Here is a 27,145-nt window from a genome sequence, read left to right on the forward strand (position 1 = left end):
TATTGGTCCACCCTGCCTTGATGACAGCTTCCACTCTTGCAGGCATATGGTCAATGAGGTGCTGGAAGGTTTCGTGGGGAATGGCAGCCCATTTTTCATGGAGTGCTGCACTGAGGAGAGGTATCGATGTTGGACGGTGAGGCCTGGCATGAAGTCTGCATTCCAAAACATCCCAAAGGTGTTCTATAGGATTCAGGTCAGGACTCCGTGCAGGCCAGTCCATTACATGGATGTTATAGTCATGTAACCACTCTGCCACAGGCTGTGCATTATGAACAGGTGCTCAATCGTGTTGAAAGATGCAGTCGCCATCCCCAAATTGCTCTTCAACAGTGGGAAGCAAGAAGTTGCTTAAAACATCAATGTAGGCCCCTGCTGTGATAGTTCCATGCAAGACAACAAGGGATGCAAGCCTCCTCTATGAAAAACACGACAACACCATAACACCACCACCTCTGAATTTTACTGTTGGCACTACACACGCTGGCAGATGACGTTCACCAGCCATTTGCCATACCCACACCCTGCCATCAGATTTCCACTTTGTGTATCATAATTGGTCACTCCACGCAACATTTTTCCATTGTTCAATCGTCCAGTGTTTACGCTCCTTACACCAAGCGAGGCCATCATAGTACTTGCAGGGGATTCTGAAGCAGTTTGGAATTCCTGTGTTATGGTCTGTATAGATGTCTGCCTATTAGACATTACTACCCTCTTCTACTGTTGGCGGTCTCTGTCAGACAACAGACGAGGTCGGCCTGTACGCTTTTGTGCTGTATGTGTCCTTTCACATTTCCACTTCACAATCACATCAGAAACAGTGGACCTAGGAATGTGGAAATCTCTCATAAAGACATATGACATAAGTGACACCCATCACCTGACCACATTTGAAGTTCGTGAGTCCCAAAGGGGGCCCCATGTTGCTCTCTCATGATGTCTAATGGCTACTGAGGTTGCTGATATGGAATATCTGGCAGTAGGTGGCAGCACAATGCACCTAATATGAAAAACGTATGTTTCGGGGCTGTCCAGATACTTTTGATCACTTAGGGTATACAGCTGCAGAATATCAGTATGAGAATATTGTTAAAATAATATTGAACGTGTATGTGTGTGAGGTTGACGTATTACATATTCATATTACTCTGTTTTGCATCCAAAATAACATGTGTTCTCAAACAAGATTTCAAAACACATTGTGCAGATATGACAACCTCTGCCCCCCCTCCCCCCCCCCTTTCATCGTCTACCTCTTCACTCGCCTTCAACGTCCTGCAACTAGGAGGGCTCTTGTTATCATTCCTCTGTACAGTACAGTACTTGGAACTTGGGCGCTAGGTAGCTGCAGTGTGGCACAGTGAATGACAAACAACTGTAGCACACAAAAGCTTAAAAGCTGTACTTTATGAAGGTCATAACTGCTAATATCAGAATTATAGCCCAAATTTTCACAAGGGATCAACTGTTGGGCTGATGTCATGCAAGTGTGCTTTTTTTCTTAAAATATGAGGTCAAAGGGGTGATGTTATCCCTGTCAGTGGCTTCTGTCAATGTCCATTACATTCACCTTGTTGTACACTAAGCTTCACATGCATGGTCGATATGCACAGGCCATTGGTGTTTTCAAGTAAAGTACTGGTACTGAAATCTTGTTCTTTTCATATATATAACTAGCTGCAGTGCCCTATGTTGCCCAGGATGTTTAATGTCTGCCACACAAAGTGACTGTCCCTGTGTCATGTTGATACTCATATTGAATGCAAGCCACATGGGAATCTCCAATCATTTTAAACTGAAAGGCATATTTAAATCACTGAGTATCAAGGGAATGCAAGGAATGAATATGTCTTCAACTGTGGCCCACCCAATGATTATGTTGGCCTCTATTACATTCAGCAATAGGTTCTTCGAGGCAAATCTTGTTCCATTGCATATAGGACAACAGCAACTAATCAGTAAATAAGAGTTTGCAGTCATGTTTCTGTCATATTCTTGAGCTTTTGCTCATTCAACGGTCTAGTGATGTCAGATGGTACTATCTCCAAGACGAGATTCTTGCGATAGGAATTACTGTCAGATTACTGTGATATATTTCTTGTGTTAAGCATTTAATTTTTCATTAATTTATGTCACTGATTCATCTGAATGTAAAAATTTGAAGTAAATTGTTCAAGTACTTTTCGAGATGTGTGGTTATGTTTCTCCTTTATATATTTTGTATATATTTATATGTCATGTATATTAAAAATATATATTTCATATGTCCACCCAAATGTTCATAACAGGTTTCGCGTAGAAATTTGAAGTAAATCGGCCAATAAATTTTAGAGATTTTTGGTAACTACCTTTCCCTTTATGTATTATATATGTTTCAAGTCAGGTTACAAAATCTTATGTAGACAATAATCTTCCTCTTGTCTTGAAGGTAAAGTGTGCAAAATTTCATCAAGATTGGAATAAAACTGTAGATTTGTATGAATTGCAAACAAACAAACAGACAAACACTCTTCTTTATGTATATAGATAGATATATTTATATAATGGAAGGAAACATTCCACGTGGGAAAAAATATATATAAAAACAAAGATGAGGTGACTTACCGAACAAAAGCGCTGGCAGGTCGATAGACACACAAACAAACACAAACACACACACAAAATTCAAGCTTTCGCAACAAACTGTTGCCTCATCAGGAAAGAGGGAAGGAGAGGGGAAGACGAAAGGAAGTGGGTTTTAAGGGAGAGGGTAAGGAGTCATTCCAATCCCGGGAGCGGAAAGACTTACCTTAGGGGGAAAAAAGGACAGGTATACACTCGCACACACGCACATATCCATCCACACATACAGACACCTGTTTTTGCCAGTAGTTTCACTTTGCATTCACCTTCTCCTTTTTACCGTAATCTGCTATACTATTTTATCCCGCCTATATATATACTCAACAATACGTAACCCACTTCCAAACTATAACCAAAAAATTTTTTTTGCCGGGTGTCTGTATGTGTGGATGGATATGTGCGTGTGTGCGAGTGTATACCTGTCCTTTTTTCCCCCTAAGGTAAGTCTTTCCGCTCCCGGGATTGGAATGACTCCTTACCCTCTCCCTTAAAACCCACTTCCTTTCGTCTTCCCCTCTCCTTCCCTCTTTCCTGATGAGGCAACAGTTTGTTGCGAAAGCTTGAATTTTGTGTGTGTGTGTGTGTTTGTTTGTGTGTCTATCGACCTGCCAGCGCTTTTGTTCGGTAAGTCACCTCATCTTTGTTTTTATATATATTTTTTCCCACGTGGAATGTTTCCTTCCATTATATTGATATCATTAATTTGAATCCAACAATTACGTTTGTTATTGTCACTGTTCCATTTCGAAATCTTTTCTGTCGTCTTATTTTCCTCTTTCTGTTTTTGCCAGTAGTTTCACTTTGCATTCACCTTCTCCTTTTTACCGTAATCTGCTATACTATTTTATCCCGCCTATATATATACTCAACAATACGTAACCCACTTCCAAACTATAACCAAAAAATTTTTTTTGCCGCTTTCAGCACTACCGCCGCTATAATATCCACCGTTTCTAGTTCACAAACAGCTCCTTTCACCTTTTAAACAACCATTTCGGCCAGTTGGTGTCTGTATGTGTGGATGGATATGTGCGTGTGTGCGAGTGTATACCTGTCCTTTTTTCCCCCTAAGGTAAGTCTTTCCGCTCCCGGGATTGGAATGACTCCTTACCCTCTCCCTTAAAACCCACTTCCTTTCGTCTTCCCCTCTCCTTCCCTCTTTCCTGATGAGGCAACAGTTTGTTGCGAAAGCTTGAATTTTGTGTGTGTGTTTGTGTTTGTTTGTGTGTCTATCGACCTGCCAGCGCTTTTGTTCGGTAAGTCACCTCATCTTTGTTTTTATATATATAGATAGATATATTCAGTCACATACACAATACACCATTATCACATAGGTTATTTCCAGACAAACTGAACTGTGCTATCATAAGACCCATGTAAAAGAAAGATAGTGAGATAGATGTTAATAGTTACTGACCAATCTTGCTCCTCCTTGAAGTCAGAGGAAAAGACTGTGTATGCAAGAAACATGACAAACCTCCCTTAAAATAAGATTATTTGTCTCATTTTGTATTTTAAGAGTCCGTCATCAGAACGTGCTATTTTTCAGTTCCCAAATAAGATGTGCAAAATTAAAATGAGGAAATATTGCCAGCTGATGTTCTCTCTGACTTCCCAAAAGCATTTGATTGTGTAGTTCCCAGTCTTCTCCTAACGGAGCTCAGATATGGTATTGGAGATATTACTGGTTACCAGTTACCATTTTTAACTAAAAGACTGCAGAGTGTCATATTAAGAAATGCAGCACATGCACACAACAAAACTATTTCTTTGGAATTTGGAATAATCACTACAGTTGTGCCACGGGGCTCAATATTTGTGGCACTCTTGTTCTTATAAATGATCTGCCCTCATACAAGAGAGACACACACATCCTGGTTATGCATGTATTATGATCAAACCTGATGAAGAAATTTCACCACTTAAAAATGTAAATAATATTTTCTTGAAAATAAATTGCTGCATCTCTGTAAATGTACCATCACTGAACTTACATAAAGTGCAGTATCTGCAGAATGTCGGACCACACCATTAGAAAAACTGCATGAGAGTAAATCAATAAATAAAAACAGAAGCTTCTAAATTCTAGGGTATTTATACTGTCAAGAACCTGAACTAGAAGCCATATGTTACATATCTTAAAAGTGTAAGCTCTGCAAATTTTTCCTTATGGATTTTGGAGATGAAAATGTCAAAAAATTGACTGACTTTTCCTATTTTCATTCTCTAATGTATTATGGAGTCATATTCTGGGGTAACTCATCATTAAGGAGACAAGAAGTGTGTGTGACAGATAATATGTGGTGTCCATTCTAGAAGCTCATGTAGACAGCTCTTGAAAGAATAAAATCTGCACTTTTTTTTTGCCTTATAAGAATGCAGTGTGAGCACATCATTTTGGAAAGGCTACTGTCTCTTTCTCTCTTCTGGGGAAGTGCTGATGTCTCACAGTCCCACTTCTTATGTAGGTATCAGTGGAGGGCATTTAAACCTCAGTTAAACTGCTGTGGAATGGCCATTGCAACACAGATTATGTGCCTGCCACTGATACCTACACAAGGAGATGGACTGTGATCCTCCAGGACTTCTCCAGAACACGAAAGAATGTCATACTCACACCACAATCTCACACTGCAATCTTACGCGGCAAGACACCCTTGAAGATTTTATTGCATTGACACTGTGTGAAAATCTTCATAGATACAGCTTTTAAAACATTTGGGCGTACTGAGAACAGCCTCACAGTACATTTACTTTCTGTGTGTCAACAGTCAGTCCCAATCTGAAAACAGCATTGTAATTATAGTGTTAGAATGTAGTAATGGAAAGAACCTTATAGAAAATAAAATTAACTTCAAACAAAAGCTGAAACCGTATCTGCATGGCAACTCCTTCTGCTCCATAGAAGAATTTCCATGTATATTACAAATAACACAGATTTGAAATTCCAGGTTTGAGATGACTTGCAGAGACAGGTGGCTACTCCCCAAATAGAAGAGGCTATGAGCAGTGGATCGGCACATGGAAAGGATAATAATACACTAAAATGCACCTACTCTGGAACATGTAAATGCATGCAGTTGAGGCTGTAGATACCAAATCAGGGATAAAAGTGGATGACTGCTCAGAGAAATATTGGGGGGGGGGGGGGGGGGGGGCTGAAGTTCTGAGGGTAGGTAGATGAGATAGGGATAGGGATATGTTTCAATGGTTGTATTTGCTTGTTCAAACCTGACTTGAATGTCAAGAGTAGCCAGCCTTTGATTTTAGTCTCTGAGCTGGGTTGTATTTACTGTATTTATAGTTAAGTGGCTCCAGACAACAGCACGGTTGTGACAGCTGGTATAGTGATGGGTGCAGTAATTATAACTGTCCCTGTAGACAAGGCTTTTAGGTTTGGTTTGCTGTGACTGTCCAGTAACCCAAGACTGTTCATCATAGATATTTTATATTACAAATCTAGATTGTATTACATTCATGTGGAGTCAGAGACCCGCTTTCCCAAATGTACAACAGTGTAGTTGTATCAGGGTCTGGGAACTGAGGTAGTGTAGCAGTTAGTAATTTGGCCATTCACACAGTCACTTACTCAGCAGAATTTGTTGTGCCCCATCTGTTTGGTCAGGTTGAAATTGCCGTAATTATTCTGAGTATTGACTCAATTTGTAAATGTTAGTTCCTCCTGGGCATCCAATCTCTTTGTCAGTGCCAATGCAGCCATCCAGCCATCTGGTTACATCAAAATCATTCAGATCAGCATAGCTCACATCATCTCCTTCCTTCCATGAAGAAAATGACTCTAGTTAATATACAGTTAATATACGATCCATTGATCATGACCGGGCCAAATATCTCACAAAATAAGCATCAAATGAAAAAACTACAAAGAACAAAACTCTTCTAGCTTGAAGGGGGAAACCAGATGGTGCTATGGTTGGCCCACTAGATGGTGCTGCCATAGGTCAAACGGATATCAACTGCATTTTTAAAAATAGGAACCCCCCTTTTTTATTACATATTCATGTAGTATGTAAAGAAATATGAATGTTTTAGTTGGACCACTTTTTTCGCTTTGTGATAGATGGCGCTGTAATAGTCACAAACGTATAAGTACGTGGTATAATGTAAAATTCCGCCAGTGCGGACGGTATTTGCTTCGTGATACATTACATGTGTTAAAATGGACCGTTTACCAATTGCAGAAAAGGTTGATATTGTGTTGATGTATGGCTATTGTCATCAAAATGCCCAATGGGCGTGTGCTATGTATGCTGCTCGATATCCTGGATGACATCATCCAAGTGTCTGGACCATTTCCTGGATAGTTACGTTATTTAAGCAAACAGGAAGTGTTCAGCCACATGTGAAACGTCAACCATGACCTGCAACAAATGATGATGCCCAAGTAGGTGTTTTAGCTGCTGTCGCGGCTAATCCACTCATCAGTAGCAGACAAATTGCATGAGAATCGGGAATCTCAAAAATGTCAGTGTTGAGAATCCTACATCAACATCGATTGCACCCGTACCATATTTCTACGCACCAGGAATTGCATGGCGATGACTCTGAACGTCGTGTACAGTTCTGCCACTGGGCACGAGAGAAATTACGGGACGATGACAGATTTTTTGCACGCATTCTATTTAGCGACGAAGTGTCATTCACCAACAGAGGTAACGAAAGCCGGCATAATATGCACTATTGGGCAACGGAAAATCCATGATGGCTGCGACAAGTGGAACACCAGCGACCTTGGCGGGTTAAGGTATGGTGCAGCATTTTGGAAGGAAGGATAATTGCCCCCCATTTTATCAGTGGCAATCTAAATGGTGCAATGTATGTTGATTTCCTATGTAATGTTGTACCGATATTACTACAAGATGTTTCACTGCATGACAGAATGGCGATGTGCTTCCAACATGATGGATGTCCGGCACATAGCTCGCATGCGGTTGAAGCGGTATTGAATAGCATATTTCATGACAGGTGGATTGGTCATTGAAGCACCATACCATAGCCTGCACATTCACAGGATCTGACGGCCCCGGATTTCTTTCTGTGGGGAAAGTTGAAGGATATTTGCTATCGTGATCCACCAACAATGCCTGACAATATGCGTCAGCTCATTGTCAGTGCTTGTGCGAACATTATGGAAGACGAACAACTCGCTGTCGAGAGGAATGTCGTTACACGTATTACCAAATGCATTGAGGTTGACGGACATCATTTTGAGCATTTATTGCATTAATGTGGTATTTACAGGTAGTCACACTATAACAGCATGCATTCTCAGAAATGATAAGTTCACAAAGGTACATGTATCACATTGGAACATACCTACATTCTGTATTTTAATTTAAAAAACCTACCTGTTACCAACTGTTCGTCTGAAATTGTGAGCCATATGCTTGTGACTATCACAGCATCATCTATCACAAAGCAAAAAAAGTGGTCCAACTAAAACATTCATATTTCTTTATGTACTATATGAATATGTAATAAAAATGGGGATTCCTATTTTTAAAAATGCCATTGATATTTGTTCGACCTATGGCAGCACCATCTAGCAGGCCAACCATATTGCCATCTGGTTTCCCCCTTCAAGCTAGGCAAGTTTCGTTCTTCGTAGTTTTTTCGTTTGACGCTTATTTCGTGAGATATTTGACCTGGTCACGATCAATGGACCACCCTGTATATACAAAGTAAGTGAGAATTATAACATATTCACAAGTTTTGAGCTCTGTATTTTTCTTCGTGTGTAAATTACAATTAACAAAACACAAATAATCACAAATTACATTCAAGCATGCTATCATGTTTTAACACAATATTTCAAAATTGTTGCAGCATTCAATTGCCATTTTCAAATATATTTTGCTTGTGGTGAAAAATCACAATTCCTGTGGCAAGAATTACTACTGCTCCAGTGGAGGAAAACAGACTCATAATGGTGGTTACATGCTGAAACCTTAAATTATATTTGAGCAAACATTGTAACATGTGTTCCTGCGGATATAGTCACTTTTTGATGAAATGGACTGATTGTGTCAGTCGAGTGGGAAGCTGGGGTGAGGAGGTTGGAGAAGCTCATGAATGTTGCTATTTCAAAAGGCAGATCAAGAAAGAATTAATAATGCATCTCTATGGCTAGCTGGAAAGGGGGGGTGGGGAGGAAGAGATTACTCATCCTTGTGAATGTAATGACAGTGGAGGTGTATACGTTATTCTGGGTGCTTCAGGGCTGCTTTGTTGTTTTGCTCTAGCTGTTAGTTTCCTTGTGCTCACTTTCGTATCTGTAGGAGACAGTGATCCTTCACTTTGAGACCTGAGTCTATCCGTATGGACAGTATTATTTCTAATAAGACGTTGTAATTAGATTTTGACTAGAGATATCTTATTGATGAGCTGGCATGGTCTATTTCACTTTGCGTCAATGTTTTTTTCATTCTCCATTCTCATGTGGGGATTAGTTAGTGCTCACTACAGCTGGGGTGATGTTTCCTTCATGCTGTTCAAAGCTGCACTTACAGTTTCTTCATTTGCTTCCACAAAATCCTCAACTTTTTCATTTGTGAATGTGAGGTCTTCCATAATTTGAAACTGAAGGACACAACATGGCCTCTTACAGGGACAGCCCTGTGCTCCTGTGATACTTGAATTTTCTATGGCTACCACATATGAAAGAAGCTGATGCTGATTCATAACAATGCTGATGACTGTATACACATTTCATATATCTATTTGCAGCTGGCTTCAGGAAACTAGTGTGTAACGTCTGCATTTTCATGGTTCGATACTACTGTATAATTCTGAAGTAAATGTAGTGCCCCAGTTGGTAAGAGGGGAATCTGGTATGCCAGACTTGTATAGCCATTGTCTCCCCATTGCTTGTGCCACAGTTCTGGTGTACTTACCTGAGATAGCTATCATTGCTAGATAAAAGGATAAATGATTGATAATAATGAGCACATTGGCAATGATTTAGAGATGTTTTGACAGATTGAGTGTAAGTTTCTTATCTGATCATCTGTAATGGCTGATTAGCTCTTGGCAGTCTTCACAGTGTGCTAGCTGATGACTAAATTCCACTCATTGTGCACTTTGTACATTGTCTCTTATGTACTGTGTTATATCTTACTTTCAGTGTTTACATCAGTAATAGTTTACAACTTTTGGGTTTGTGGCCAATCTCGATGTCCCATCAGCTTTGACTCATGGGGTTATATGAGTACTTATCTGTACACCATTCTTTATCATCAAGTACATGCATTTGTGACATGAAGGGCTGACATTTTGGATCAGAATTCTGTACATGTCACTATTCTTTTACTGAAATAACATCACCCTCTATTCCGGATACTTTGCAACCATGTCCATCTGTATAAACAAATTTGCTGAGACATGTTACCCACCTAGCTAGTTAACTGGGTGGATCTTCGAGGCCAAGAAAACATTCAGCATTACTTGCACTGATATTGTGTAGCTGTGCTCAGCTCTGTTCAATTATTGGGAGACATAAGAGGTCTCATGTTGTTGTTTTCACCTATTTCCTGGTTCAAGGTGCATTCCAAGACATCATATGGTAGAGTAAATTGTTGCCGCTAACTGGGCCAAGTAACGCCAAGACGGTTTTTAGCAAGTTTCTCAACTGCGGTAGAACTTCTTCACATTCCGTCATCCAGTGAAATTTTACCCATTTATTAGCAGTTAAATTGAAGGCCTTACAGAATCGGACACAAAGTCCTAGTAATAATCTGTTAGGCCAGAGGAGGACAGCAATTCCTTCTTTGTACTCATCATAAGGTAACTTTCTACATCTTGAAGTAACCAAGAATACGGTCAGATTTTTTTCTGATCAGTGATATGTCCCAATTGTTGAATGCCTCCAAGGACACTTAGTCTGCCAAGAGCAACCTTTGGTCATGTCAGAATATTATGCATTCAGGTTATGTGCACTTAGATATCCTTGTAAAACATAATTCTGTCTACATACACCATGGATTGCTTGGTTTTAGGCCACACATAACTTTCGTACTATAAGTATGAATATCTGTGACCCTGCATCTAATAAAATGTTACTTTTGCATTAGTACATAATTTGACCATAACAGCTGCTCACTGACCTGTGGTGGCTGGATGTATGGAGAGTGCTGCCCAGTGGCCAAAGTGCTTATGTTCTTATTTAACAATCTTGAATTTGTTTTATACGTACATGTCTCCTTTTTTCCTCATGTTTGGGAGTGTTGACTCCTGAAGCTGAATCTTTCACAGATATTGGACAGTGGAGTGTAGCAATCCCTTGGCATGTGCCCCCCTTTGACTATATCAGTAACAAACCATTAAAAATACTCCTTCTTTCACTGAGCTGCATTACTGCTTCGATTTCTGCTGTAGGTGTCAAGAGAACTCTACCTCCAGTAATGTCTTTGAGGAAAAAGTGTCACTGAGGTCTTAGTCAGAAAATGTGTCAAAATAACCTACACAGTTTCTCTGTGATCATTCTGGCACCAAAATGAACCAGGACTAAAATGCTGGATTTGGACTTCCAAGATCATTTCAGTGATGATAATAATAATAATAATAATAATAATAATAATATGGTTCATCCTTTTAGTCATCTCATGATTGCCAGAATGGCAGGTACAAATGAAACAGAGACTTATGGAGTACTTCATGGAAATAGAAATAAATGACGGTGGTCACAAAAAAAATTTTCCCAAGCAAGTTACTGGCAATACTATCAAAAAGTTTATCATGCATGTTATATCAGCATTTACTGGACATTATGATATTACAGTCCAAATAATTAAGCTTATTGTTCACCCACTACCACCCAGAACAGCAGATATCATCAACCAGTCTTTAACCATAAGTATTTTCCCTGAGGCCTAAAAACGGGACTTGTTAAGCCACTACCGAAAAAGGACATTGCCTCTGATTACTGACCTATTTGAATTCTTCCAACTCTGTTCAAGGCCATAGAACATACAGTCCAGAACAAGCTAGCCAACTACTTAAGTACAACCAACCTTCTAGAGCAGGGGTTCCCAACCTTTCTGAGACCCCTGAATGAGACCTATTTAAACATTAGGGTGTAACAAAATTAACACTCCTTTCTTTAATGTGAGAAATTATTTATAATAATTAGTTAATGTTCAAACAATTGAAACACACACATCTTCAGCACCAAAAAATAATGAGTCAATGGGGTGTTTGGTTCTGCTTATTTCTAATAATCCTTTCTTATATTTGGTTTGAATGGCCATTGCACATCGGATGTCATGTACCAAGTTTATTCAGATCTTTACTTTTGTTTCATTGCTACCACCGTTGAAAGTCCACTTTCATGCTGTAATCTACCCCTCCAACAATTTGTTGATGTCACTACTATTGTTGATGGTAAAGTCTCTCTTTTTCAAAAATGTGAGAGGAGTAAGATTTACCGTAAGCTTTTTACGTATCTTCTTTTCTCCAGTTCTTCATGTCTAGGGGTCTGATTCTTGAAGCTGGAATTTTCATATTTTAGGTTTTCATGGTTCCAATTGACATAATTGACTTTGAAGAATGCCTGTGCAAATTTTTTGTTTTCACAGTAATGTATTCTCTCACATTTTACTATATCACACTGTCTTTTTGAATTTTCACATTAACAAAGCCGAATTACATTGTTCTTCAAAACAGGTCCAGTCACATCAGAGGCATGCCCCCTACTACTACACTGTGCAGTAATAACAAGATTCCAAAGGGTTTACAATCTTTCTTGACAGATGAATTTCTAGTAGTTTATATTATTATTTTATAAATGAATACAGGAATAAACATGGTACCAAATTGCATAATTAATAAAAGAAATTTTAAGTGTGCCAAATATTTCTTAATTTAAAATGTTTCAAAAAAAAAAATTAACTGCACATACGAAGCTAGTACATATAAATTGTAATGGTGAAAATAAAGTAATTTCTTTTTATAGATTTTAGTGTGAAATATAATACATAGTGTATAAAATTATATGAAATTTTTCAGAAAAACAAGCTGAGATAATATTGACCTGTCTAAAAGTCAAAAATATTTCTGGTATCGACTACTTCTGTTGAGGAAAAGTAATGCTAGAGGAGGATGTCCCTTTAAAACACCTATAAGTTGTGACAAATGGAATTGGCATTCTTAAGAGGTCTTTCAACAGTAATAGCTACTAATGACAGACCAATTGCTAAAACAATGAGTGCTATTGTATGAAAATCTTTTTATAGTTTGTTGCCTTTGCAAGATCCAAGGAACTGTCCAGTAGTGTGAATTTCAGTGCCTGAAAATATTCCTTCATCTACAGAAACTGGTCTTAGAACCCAGGTCAATTTTCCGAACCTGAAAAAATATTTACTATTAGAATTTGCTACTGATGGCAAGTAATACTGCCACTGGATGGACAGCAGAAGCAATAAATAGGAGAGTAAAGTTGACCTGAGTGAAGTTGGTATAATAAATAAATTTTCAAAATGAAGTTTTTAATTTTTACGAAACTGAACATTAACAAACAGTTTGTATTAACAGTCTCAACTCACGACAGTGAAATGTGATCTTTTAACATGATTACTACCAAAAATTTGAGGGTGACCCATTAACTTTTGATGAGACGATGTTGCAATTAACTGGGAGAGACAGGCATGGAAATAAATGGATTAGGGAACAGATTAGAATGTGGGACAACTGTGATAGTGATGAAAAGATAGAGAAAGTGGACTTTACAGTACTAAGGGAGAGGAGGATAGGTGGCCAAAGTAAGATCTTTTCCGCATTCCAAGAAATAAGAAAAAAGTGAAAATATATGGAAGAGAGGCAGAGACATTAAAAGATATGCAAGAACAACATTGATTTGTATCTCTGAAGGTCGCAGTGCCTGGAAATACCTAGAGGAGGCTTTTACCCAACAGTGGGTATCGAATGGCTGCTGCTGTTGCTGCTGCTGCTGCTGCTGATGATGTGTTTTATATTAGAATCAGCCACAATTTTGATAATAAAAATTATTTTTTTTAAATTAAATGCATTTTGTTTTTTACCCTTCAGAAATTGTCATTTTACCCCTCAAGGGTAATTACCCCAGGTAGGGAACAACTGTTGTACACAAATACCAATCAGGTATGCCAACATTAAACATCATGGTGTGTCTAAGGTGGCCAACAGGATCAAGCATCATGCCAGTATTGCACTGATAAGGGAAAGGATCCATGACATGTGGAACAGACTGGACGTCACCGCCAGGGAGCTACTATGTCTGCATCTGGACTCTGTAAACAACTTAGCACATGAGGTCTGGGACAGGACGGATGGTGGGTCATGGTCACTACGCACTGATGGCGTGCGTCAAACACAATACTACAGCTCTGCAACTGGCAAAATTTGAGTGCATGAACAATGGAGTGCAGCAAACACATGTTACCCTCAAGGTGGTAAATCTGAGTAGTCGCATATTAGATGATGCCACCTTAAAGATACTCAGAAGGACCCTCAACTATGTAGTCACTTCTATAGATTTACTGGTTTCCAGCTTCATCAGCTCTGTGGGGCAAGAGGTCAACACCCTACCATCAAGTGTTGCAGAAGAGATTTGGAAAGAGAGAGACATACAGGGTGATAAGCAAAGCCAGGCTGCCCAAAATGAACATCTCAAGAGATGAGTGGATGGCTCCCAAGTGTTTAGTGGAAGATGAAAGCTTAGTGTTGTTACCAGCGGACAATGGGAATTCAATTTTCACACTGCAGAAGACCAACTATGACCAGAAGATCTGTCAACTTTTAGAGAACCCTACTTATAGTCCACAATAGAATGATCCCATCAATAGAGTGCACAGGAAAACAAGGCTCTTCTTAAGGAAACAGAATTGCCTAAGAAAGCTGCCAAGCAACTGAAAGCTAAGGCACCAGTGCCACCAAGATTGTGTGGATTACCTAAGATCCATAAAGAGGATGTACTGCTTCATTCTATCATGAGCAATATTGATATAGCCACATACCTTAAGAAGATGTTGGCACCATATGTGGGGAAGTGTGTCCACTTATAACACTAACCTGCTGTGAAACAAGCTAATTTTACCCTCTGAGAGGATTTGGGAAATTTGACCATGCATATATCTAATGGATGAAGATATCGGACTATAATTTTGAATATATTGCAATTAACAGAAAAAATAAACAGGCTTTAACTTTGGGGTTTAATGAAAGCAGAAAAGTTCATATACGAATAAAAAAAAAAAAAATAAAAAAGAAACAGCCACCAGCCCAATTTGGCACATTAATTTAGAAATATATGTTTAAGAAAATTGAATATTAGTTATTGAAGTGACTTTCATTAAGATTTCTCTTTGAATAGCACATAGGATACAAACTGACACCGGACACTCTGAACTGTGTGGAGCAGCAGTTACCAATAATGCACAGACTAGTAATCATAGAAAGCAAAAGTGTACCACACTAATACTAGTAATAGTTACACTCAAGATCACTACTTGGCTCAGTACTGAAAAGTTACTGCAAGAAATGCAGAACTAAAATTGGCCAGCAGGGGCTTCTGACTTAACTAACATATAACAACCACTAATAAAAAAACAAATAATATCACAATTACACTGTTTATACTCCCAAAGAAATATATCAGATTTCTTTAGTAGCAATAATATTCCAAGTATCATTCTAATATGAGAAGAAAATGGTGGGGACCCATAAACTGATATAGTATGACTAATGAAACCCTATGATTATTTCAGTAGCAAAATTTAATTCAACTAAAGTTAATTGTTAGCTTCACTTGGAATAGTTGATGTTTTTACTTTTCAAGGCAAATTGTTCAACACTGAGCTCTATTAACTTCAAAAGAATTGTTCATGACAGCAATCAGTGTTAAATTATCTTTCAAGTAAGTTTAACTTTGTGCCTTTTTCATTATCTGTGAAGCAGGTGTTTTAGATAGTAACATTTACACAGTCTTGCACTGAACTTTTTGAAAAACAATACTTTGCGATAAACTGAGAGCACTTTAGCAACATTCTAACTAACTTCAACTCTTGCTAATCCTTGCATGTTTGACAAACATAAATAAATCACTAGTTCATTTGAAACAGGATACTTGGTTCTTCGAACACGTAGGAGAGGACACTGCATAGGTTCATGATCAGGATAGAAGATATGGTTCCAAACACAGATGTATAGCGCTTGGATTATTATTGAAATCACTCTCACAAATTAAGTGGTCTGTACTCTGATACATATCTGTATGCATGAAGTTTGTGGAGCAGTGGTGAATCTGTGGTGGCAAGCGACATGGTGGCTAACTACTCACGGTTCTTGATGTTTGAATGCTCTATAAAATTTCTTCTTGGCGGTGGATTTTTAATGTGTTAGACCTATTCCTTGTTGCTGAGAGTACCAAGCAACAGCCAAATCCACATCCGAGGCAAACTTCCTTGCAAAGTGGCTTCCAATTGTCTCCCTTGGCACCGCTGATGTGTACCGTGCAACAGCTAGCCAGTGACTGTGTACCGTCCACACCAAGGAGCCATCCAGTTCGACCGCCAAAAATACATTTTGCATCGTGCCAAGCCACTTCCTTTGCGGAGGGACTTCCCTACGTCTTTAACATTTTACAGTACAAGTGCCCTAAGCATGAACCAGCTTCCAATTCACATTGCTTATCTTATAAACTTACATATATTATAAAATTTTGAACTTAACTAACAAAGAATAAACACTTCATAATTGTAGATTCACAGTTATGTAATAAAAACCTGCTTCTAATCGATTATAAGTGTTACACACTACATCCACAACTCCTCAGACTTCATGGAACATCTCAAAAACCTACAAATCTCAGACACAGACATCTTGGTCAGCTTTGACGTTGTGTCTTTATTCACCAGAGTACCACTTCAGGATACACTCAATTTGATCAGTGAGAGATTTGAGGAAGCTCTGCTGGATCTTTTCAAGCATACTTTAACACTGAAGGAGTATGATGTGTAGCTCCTTACCTCTGGTAGTGGCAAATCTGTTTATGTAGAAATTCAAAGGTGATGTCCTTACAACTGCTGCCTACCAGCCAACATGTTCTTTCAGATATGTTGATGACATGTCCATCATCTGACCACACAGCCAGAAGAGATGGACGAGTTCCTGGACCATCTGAACTCAACACATCCCAACGTTAAGTTCACCGTGGAAACAGAGAATGATGCTCAACTCCCACTCCTGGATGTCCTAGTGAAGGGAAAGGCAGATGGCATATTTGGCCACACTGGGTATAGAAAACAACACACACCGACTTATATCTACAGGTGTCAGCTGCCCCCACCCAGCACAGAAGAACAGTGTGTTCAGAACATTTGTACACTGAGCCAAGACATTCTCTGACCCAGACAGCTTGACAATGGACTTAGAACATCTACATTGAGTGTTCACAAACAACAGATATTCAAGCAGGGACATCTACAACATACTACATCCTGCCAGATGATCTGATTCAGTGGAAGTGGAACAAAAAGAAGAGACCAGGAAGTGTATATTCAAGCAGGAACATCTGCAACGTGTTACATCCTACCAGATGACCTGCTTCAATCGAAGTGGAACAAGAATAAGAGACCAGGAAGGTAGCCTTTCTACTGTATGCAAGGCCTGTCTTTAGTAAGATCAGCAGAATCTCAAAGAAGCTTAAAATTGAAAGATTGTTCTGCCCACCTAGCAATATCAGGACCTTCCTTGGAACGATCAAGGATGATCTTGGGTGAAGAAAACCTGGTATTTACCATATACCATGTGAGTGTGGTATGTCTTAAATCGGTCAAACCACCTAAACAGTGGACATAAGATGTAAGGAACACCAGAGCCATACAAAACAGGATCATGACAAAACAGGATCATGGCTCAGATCCCCAGATTCTGGGACAGTGTCATCAATGAGTCTATTGAAATCAAGATGGCAGAGAACCTGATCAACCAGGAATCAGGATACCAGCACAGTGTGGCATTGAATCTGGCTTTGGAACTACTACAGAAACAAGGGGGAAAAGTTCCCTTCTCCAGTAATGAAACTCAGATGACTAGGGGCAGACCTCATACACATCAGGTTGGCACTATCTCCTCAGGAGACATCCACAGCAGTGACGGACAAGATAGGGAACAACATCAACCATCTGAAACCTCTGGCACCGCACAACCTGAGAGCAGACATAATACAGAACACCAGGCAGCAGCTACCTCCACAAGTAGCCACAAGAGAAAGCTGCAGCAGTTGCAAACAGCATAAGGAACATCTCCAGTATCATATAGTGCTAAGAACACACCTAATATGGAACACCATGGTACAGCTGCCACCACAGAAGACAGCTTCAACAGGTGTGGACAGAAGAGGGAATGCATGGAGATGGATACCATTGAAGAAACAGCCACAGTGGGCATGGACAGTATAGTGAACACCAAGAACCACCCAGGCAGCCCAGGAAACACTTGATGAAGATGCCAAGTTATGACATCAAAGATCATGTTGGGAAGATGCGGATCACCGGCAGTTCACTCGATTCTGCGAGATGATGACAAATCACTATGAGTGTCTAAGAAATTAAAACCCACGTAATCCTGGTGGGTCATATTAGGCTCATTAGCCCAAAACATCTTGAATCCCTTCCACCTTCAATCTTAAATGGTATAAATATTATCTTCTTTCCTTCAGCAAATAATCTACGAACAGTAACAGATGAAAAGCTAAATTGGGCTGAACACACAACAGGAACATGCAAGAAGGCATCTGCATTACTCTGTGTCCTATAAAAATATAAAAGCTCTTCCCTTCCAACCTGAAAAAGAAACTGCACAAATGCTTAAACTTTTGATTACAACAATGTTATCTGGAAAGTCTTTCTCAGGAAGCTGATGATGCCTGGAACTGGTGATGAATTGCCTGCATTTGGTAAATCTGCAATGTTTGACTATTTGATCCTATTTTACCATTTTATAGACAGCTATCCTGGTAATGTGTAGCCAAGTATAGAGAGTTCCATATACTCTGTCCTCTACTGTTTTGTCAGTGTACACTGTCCCTCATATTTCTCCGTGGCCTTAATGCTCTTGTGTGAACAACATAGCAGAAATATTCATTCCCATCAGAGTAAAATCCTTAAGTCCCACTCCGTCATCCAGCCACCTCAAAGTCCTTGTCAGTAGCAGGAACCAGACAGTCGAGTCTACCTTCATTGTATTAGAGAACTGAATAACGTCTCCAGCTTCAAAAGGCAGTTAATGACATACCTGCTGAAGCGACATTAATGTCTACCTTTGCCCCCATAATACTCGTTACCCTATTACATCCTTCTTTCCAACCAGATCTTCCTCATTTCTCAATGTTCGTAGCTAGTGTAATCTATGAAAATGTCTTTCCCTCAGATCTCATTTTGTCAGAAATATCTTTGTACACCCATAAGTACATTTTGTATGTACCACTATCACTCAGCACTATAATTCATCAAAAGCAGTAGCATTAGTACTGCTAATATTAATTTTCTTAATTCTTAGTTAGTGCTATTTATTCACATTCTCTATAAATACATTCAAATCATTTTTATTGTATTAATACCATTTTATTACATTTGTTATATTAAAATTATTCTTATTTCTTAGCTAACTATGATATAAAAAAGTACTGCATGTGTGAAACTCTGGTCTGAAGTAAGATCTGATCTGTTTCAATAAATAAATAAATGGGACCCTCCTCTGACTCAACTAACCAACCAAATAAATAAATAAATATTGTGATAAGTGATCACAGAATAGAAAATCAAATAAAATTCATCAACAGAGGAAAGGCAGCTATACCTGCTGGGATACCTTTATGATTCTATGTTATGCAAAAGAATGTCTTCCCTTTTTTGCAGCATTTTATTACATGTTACTTGAGCAATAAAGCAATACAAATGACAAGCATGTCAGGCCATTCCACTTCTTAAGGAAGGTCATCAGATAGACACACATAACTCTAGGCCTACATAACTGAGTGCATTCGGGAAGAACAAGGTTCAATATCTCATCAGACACCTAGATATAGGTTTTCCATGGTTTCCATTAATTCCTTGGCTTAAATACTGGGACGCTTCCTTTGAAAAAGACATCTACTTCTACATCTACGTTTATACTCCGCAAGCCACCCAGCGGTGTGTGGCGGAGGGCACTTTACGTGCCACTGTCATTACCTCCCTTTTCTGTTCCAGTCGCGTATGGTTCGCAGGAAGAACGACTGTCTGAAAGCCGCCGTGCATGCTCAAATCTCTCTAATTTTACATTCGTGATCTCCTCGGGAGGTATAAGTAGAGGGGAAGCAATATATTAGATACCTCATCCAGAAACGCACCCTCTCGAAACCTGGCGATCAAGCTACACCGCGATGCAGAGCGCCTCTCTTGCAGAGCCCGCCACTTGAGTTTGCTAAACATCTCCGTAACGCTATCACGGTTACCAAATAACCCTGTGACGAAACGCGCCGCTCTTCTTTGGATCTTCTCTATCTCCTCCGTCAACCCGATCTGGTACGGATCCCACACTGATGAGCAATACTCAAGTATAGGTCGAACGAGTGTTTTGTAAGCCGCCTCCTTTGTTGATGGACTACATTTTCTAAGGACTCTCCCAATGAATCTCAACCTGCTACCCACCTTACCAACAATTAATTTTATATGATCATTCCATTTCAAATCGTTCCACACGCATACTCTCAGATATTTTACAGAAGTAACTGCTACCAGTGTTTGTTCCACTATCATGTAATCATACAATAAAGGATCCTTCTTTCTATGTATTCGCAATACATTACATTTGTCTATGTTAAGGGTCAGTTGCCACTCCCTGCACCAAGTGCCTATCCGCTGCAGATCTTCCTGCATTTCGCTACAATTTTCTGATGCTGCAACTTCTGTGTATACTACAGCATCATCCGCAAAAAGCCACATGGAACTTCCGACACTATCTACTGAAAAGTAATGGTCCCATAACACTCCCCTGTGGCACGCCAGAGGTTACTTTAACGTCTGTAGACGTCTCTCCATTGAGAATAACATGCTGTGTTCTGTTTGCTAAAAACTCTTCAATCCGGCCACACAGCTGGTCTGATATTCCGTAGGCTCTTACTTTGTTTAGCAGGCGACAGTGCGGAACTGTATCAAACGCCTTCCGCAAGTCAAGGAAAATAGCATCTACCTGGGAGCCTGTATGTAATATTTTCTGGGTCTAATGAACAAATAAAGCGAGTTGGGTCTCACACGATCACTGTTTCCGGAATCCATGTTGATTCCTACAGAGTAGACTCTGGGTTTCCAAAAACGACATGATACGCAAGCAAAAAACATGTTCTAAAATTCTACAACAGATTGACGTCAGAGATATAGGTCTATAGTTTTGCGCATCTGCTTGACGACCCTTCTTGAAGACTGGGACTACCTGTGCTCTTTTCCAATCATTTGGAACCTTCCACTCCTCTAGAGACTTGCGGTACACGGCTGTTAGAAGGGGGGGCAAGTTCTTTCGCGTACTCTGTGTAAAATCGAATTGGTATCCCGTCAGGTCCAGTGGACTTTCCTCTGTTGAGTGATTCCAGTTGCTTTTCTATTCCTTGGATATTTCGATGTCAGCCATTTTTTTGTTTGTGCGAGGATTTAGAGAAGGAACTGCAGTGCGGTCTTCCTCTGTGAAACAGCTTTGGAAAAAGGTGTTTAGTATTCCAGCTTTACGCGTGTCATCCTCTGTTTCAATGCCATCATCATCCCAGAGTGTCTGGATATGCTGTTTCGAGCCACTTACTGATTTAACGTAAGACCAGAACTTCCTAGGATTTTCTGTCAAGTTGGTACATAGAATTTTACTTTCGAATTCACTGAACGCTTCATGCATAGCCCTCCTTACGCTAATTTTGACATCGTTTAGCTTCTGTTTGTCTGAGAGGTTTTGGCTGCGTTTAAACTTGGAGTAAAGCTCTCCTTGCTTTCGCAGTAGTTTCCTAACTTTGTTGTTGAACCATGGTGGTTTTTTCCCGTCCCTCACAGTTTTACTCGGCACGTACCTGTCTAGAACGCATTTTACGATTGCCTTGAACTTTTTCCATAAACACTCAACATTGTCAGTGTCGGAACAGAAATTTTCGTTTTGATCTGTTAGGTAGTCTGAAATCTGCCTTCTATTACTCTTGCTAAACAGATAAACCTTCCTCCCTTTTTTATATTCCTATTAACTTCCATATTCAGAGATGCTGCAATGGCCTTATGATCACTGACGCCCTGTTTTGCACATACAGAGTCGAAAAGTTCGGATCTGTTTGTTATCAGTAGGTCCAAGATGTTATCTCCACGAGTCGGTTCTCTGTTTAATTGCTCGAGGTAATTTTCGGATAGTGCATTCAGTATAATGTCACTCGCTGCTCTGTCCCTACCACCTGTCCTAAACATCTGAGTGTCCCAGTCTATATCTGGTAAATTGAAATCTCCACCTAAGACTATAACATGCTGAGAAAATTTATGTGAAATGTATTCCAAATTTTCTCTCAGTTGTTCTGCCACTAATGCTGCTGAGTCGGGAGGTCGGTAAAAGGAGCCAGTTATTAACCTAGCTCAGTTGTTGAGTGTAACCTCCACCCATAATAATTCACAGGAACTATCCACTTCTACTTCACTACAGGATAAACTACTACTAACAGCGACGAACACTCCACCACCGGTCGCATGCAATCTATCCTTTCTAAACACCGCCTGTGCCTTTGTAAAAATTTCGGCAGAATTTATCTCTGGGTTCAGCCAGCTTTCTGTACCTATAACGATTTCAGCTTCAGTCTGATTTCCTTCCCCACTAAGAATTCATACTGCCTGTTGTCATTAACGGGTCATTAAACCTTAACCTTCCTTCCTAAATACCACTCCATCATAAAATTATTAAAAAAATATTTTATTCTCACCTACTTGGAGACACAAAATCTACTCTTTAAGAATCAACATAGATTCTACAAAAAGGGATCCTGTAAAGCTGTTCATCCATGAGATCCAGAAGACAGTAAATAGTGGTGCCCAGATTGATAACGTGTTCCTTGACCTCTGGAAGGCATTTAATACAGTCCTTTGCTGTTACCCAACAATTGAAACATGAACTTATAAAATATTGAACTAACTATGACATATTGAGGACTTCTCAGAAGATGGAACTCAGCATGTTGCTCGTGATAGGAAGAAATTGTTAGAAATGAAAGTAACTTGGCCATACCCCAAATAAGTGTTGTAAGGTTTTACTGTTTATAATATACACTGAGATGACAAAAGTCATGGGATACCTCCTAATATTGTGTCAGAACTCCTTTTGCTCGGTGTAGAGCAACAACTCAGTGTGGCATGGGCTCAACAAATTGTTGGAAGTTCCCTGCAGAAGTATTGAGCCATGTTGCCTCTGTAGCCATCCATAATTGCAAGTGTTACTGGTGCAGGATTTTCTGCACAAACTGACCTCTCAGTTATGTCTAATAAACTTTCAATGAGATTCATGTTGTGTGGTGTAGGTGGCCAGATAATTTGCTCAAATTGTCTAGAATGTTTTCCAAACCAATTGCCAACAGTTGTGATCCAGTGATATGTTTAGAAACATGAAGTCCATGAAAGGCTGCAAATGGTCTATAAGTAGCCAAACATAACCATCTCCAGTCAATGATCTGTTCAGTTGGGTCAGAGGACCCTGTCCATTCCATGTAAATGCAGTGAACACCATTATGGAGCCACCACCAGCTTGAACAGTGCCTTGTTGACAACTTGGGTCCTCGGCTCCATAGGGCCTCAGCCATACTCAAACCCTACCATCAGCTCTTACTAACTGAAATTGAGACTCATCTGACCCGTCCGTGGTTTTCCTGTCATCTAGGGTCCAACCAATGTGGGCATGAGCCCAGGGGAGGCACTCTAGGCAATATTATGCTGTTAGCAAAGATACTTGCATTGGTCATCTGCAGCCACAGCCTGTTAACACCAAATTGTGCTGCACTGTCCTAACTGATTCAGGTACTGGCTCTTAATCTTTAACATAAACTAATGTAACACATTGCACATAATTGGACAGAAAGGCTCAATGTTATTTGATTACACGATTCACAATCAGTCACTGGAAACACACAGTCATTTGGTATATAGAAACATGATTTCAGAGTGATCTTACAACAACAATGTAAAACTAGTTGTAAGAGGAGTGAATACCAGACTAAGGTTTATTTGAAGAATTCTACGCAAATGTAGTTGTCCCATAAAGTAGACAGCTAACAATATCATTATTTGACTATTCTTGAGTAACAGACATCAGTCTGGGATACTTACCAGGTAGCATTAATACAGGAGATAGAAAAAAATTCCAAAGAAAAGAAACAAATTTTGTCACATGCTTGCTTAGTAGGTGCAAGAACATCAAAGAAATGATCACTGTACTGCAATGACATTTACTCCAAAGGAAGTGTAGTGCATTACCAAGGTTTACTGTTAAAAGCCTTAAAATAAATATTACAATAAGAATTGGGTACCATGCATCTTGTGAAATGGCTGTGACAAGAAAATTGGATAAATTTGAATGGATAACGATGCTTGCCGGTTGTTTTTTTTCTGCACATCATTCGCAAATGAAACAAGAAAAGAGAAAATGATAGTGCTACACAAAGTACCCTTCACCACGAACTGTGAAGTGATTTGCAGCATTTGTACGTAGATGTGAGTAATTGCCACTTATAGTTTATTACTTAGGTTATGTAATGAAATTTTTCTTTTATATCTCTGTTACATGTGTATGAATTCTGTTTTATTTCAGGGTCAGAAGTTTACGAGTTTTGAACTGAACAGTAATATGGACATCAGAAAAAATTTTGATAAATTGCAACAAGATCAGTTATTTGAATCTTCACTGACCATATATCCAGTCAGTGAAGCTTTGGCATACAAGTTGCATTCTTATTTTTGTAAGGTATGGTTGCTTTTGTGTTGCACTTTGATTGTGAGATGTGACATATATAAAAGTGATTCATACTAGAAAGAAAAGCTGATACTGGTATAAGATATCTTGACCATTAAAGTCTATTTCATGAACATCAGTACTTGCTGGTCTTATGATCTGAAGAAAAGAATATTTCTTTGAAATGAGGAAATAGTAAACAAATAACAGAGCCAAACACACACAAGTGCATTGTCCCAACACTGCAGCTCTACTAGGATGAGGCAGTGTTTCAGCTGGAGTGTGTGGCAGGAGGCAGGAGGAAGGAGACGTTGCTAAGGGCTGTGAAGGAGAGGCAGTAAGGGAACAGGACAGAAATGAGGCATTGGTAGCTCGCCGTGGCACGGATAAGGGAAGTTGTGTGTGGTGCCTGTACTGGATGAGTGGACTGGGAGAGGTAAATAAAATAGAGGAATGTGAAGACTGCACAAAGGAATGTGTTAGCATAGATTAAGTGGGAGAGTGGGAGGGAGGGGTGGGAATGAGTGTAAGACGGGCATATGGAGATCAAGGCCAAGAGGACTGCAGGATTGGAGTATGTATTGTAAGGGTAGCTCCCATCTAGGTAGTTCAGAGAAGCTAGTCTTAGTGGGGGGATTTAAATTGACATGAGCTGTGAAGCAGTCATTGAAGTGGAGAATGTAGTGATCAGCAGCCTGATCTGTCCTACACAGTTGCACCCTGAAGCACATCCAGTTACAGTACTGCCACAGCCATATCTGACCTTATCAGAGGCAGAGCCTTCTGTGAAAGCAGTTATGTCATATACTAGTTATACTATAACTTTTCCACTGCCTTTCACATGGGTCTCCAATGAATGGCCACTATCAAACTGTGACTGAGGGCAGAACTGACCACCCAGTAGCAAAATGTACTGCGAACACAGTATGCTCAACTTCAGTGGCTGCTTCACAAACAGTGTCCCCTGGATCCTCCTCCCTGAAGACCAGCTTGCCCATCAGTTGACTCATCCACTTTCTTCTCCGCAGTCTCCCTCTTGCTCTGTACTATATTGACTTCCCAATCCACTCCTGCACTTCGTTGTACACCACACACAACTCCCCTTGTCTCCTTCAGGGCGAACTCGCAGGTGCCATATTCTGTTCCGATTCCTTTGCTGCCTCTCCCTTCCAACCCTAAACCAAACCTCCTTTCTCTTCCCACCCATTAAATCATAGAGTGTATTTTTACCTGTATCCATGAACATGAACTGTTGAAGACTCATCAATGATATAGTGTTTAACTGTTCTTTCTAAGTTCTAGCAAATCCTCGAATGATGTAGAGTGAATCATTTAATATTTTATTTTGTGGTTATATACTGTTGTATCAGTTAAGAGGCAGAGTTAATTGCTTTAAATGAGCTCCTGTTTTCTGTATTTGAAGATGAATTAGATTTGCTGATTTAATAATGGTTAGTTTTTGTTTTCAGTCATCTTTAAATGATGTTGTTAACAAAATAGATGCTTTGCGACATTCTATGACAAACAAAAGTCATACCTTAGTACCTATTACATGGCCTGTGGGAAACCAGCCAGGAAATATTCCAAGCACACGTTTTGACGTGTTGCGATGGGATTACTTCACTGAGAAATTAATGTATCTGGGTTCAGACTTTACCAATGTCAAACAGCTAACAGGTGCTGACAAACGTGACATTGAGGTAAATATCATTTTGTTTCAATATTTTTGATCTGTTGTGCCTGTTTTAACTATGCCTGTTTTAACTAATTATTATAAGTAAAACACAAATACTATTCTTTTTAATTGGAAATATTATGAGCTGTTTTGCGACATACAGTGTGCTGGTAGAGCCAAAATGAAACATCTGGTTTCATTATTGTATAATCTAACTAGACATCACTGAAAGAATTTTACCTTAAAAAATTAGACAACTTTTATCTTCTTCATTTTGTATTATTTTGCAATTACATCAGTGTGTGACAGGCTGGGTAGAGATGCCTACTAGAAATAGAAAAAATATTAGCAGGCAAGACTAGAGAATAGGTACTAAATCATAACATTTAAAAATTATGAAGCTTGAGAATGGTCTGCTTTGAGAGGGGGAGAGAGAACAGTGAAAATAGTTTTATTTATTTATTCCTTTCGATATAACATTTGTCCTCATAATACAATGAAAATAAATAGCTCAAAATTCACAAACAAGTAGGATATATAAGGATCTTTTTATGATAATAGGCCATAGCCTTGCTGAAGGAACCGTCCCAGCATTTTCCTGAAATAGTTTAGGAAAACCTAAGTCAGGATGGCTGGAAATATCAAACTTCATCCTCCCAAATATGAGGTCAATGTCTTAACAATTACAGTGCCACGTTCAGTCAGTCCCAATGATATCCTTATGATACTATGTTCTGTTTTTCATACACAGTTTGCATGAGATAACTTACATTATAAAAAAACAGTTTTGCGTTGTTTCTTTAAACATCTCTGCACTATCACTGCATATGTTACAAACATCCTCTGGCAACTCCAGGACCA

At 39.4% G+C, this 27,145-nt stretch overlaps 1 protein-coding gene across 1 annotated transcript in view; it reads left to right on the forward strand.

Annotated features, from left to right (window-relative positions):
- Positions 1-27,145, forward strand: part of LOC126469794 (chondroitin sulfate synthase 2) — a 120,585-nt gene that overhangs the window by 40,833 nt on the left and 52,607 nt on the right. Inside the window, exons 3-4 of the mRNA XM_050097046.1 lie at positions 24,469-24,621; positions 26,079-26,309. Of these exons, the coding sequence (XP_049953003.1) occupies positions 24,469-24,621; positions 26,079-26,309 (384 nt within the window). The remainder of the gene's footprint in view (positions 1-24,468; positions 24,622-26,078; positions 26,310-27,145) is intronic.

The sequence above is a fragment of the Schistocerca serialis genome, chromosome 3 (assembly GCF_023864345.2).
Source record: "Schistocerca serialis cubense isolate TAMUIC-IGC-003099 chromosome 3, iqSchSeri2.2, whole genome shotgun sequence".
Lineage (NCBI taxonomy): Eukaryota > Metazoa > Arthropoda > Insecta > Orthoptera > Acrididae > Schistocerca > Schistocerca serialis.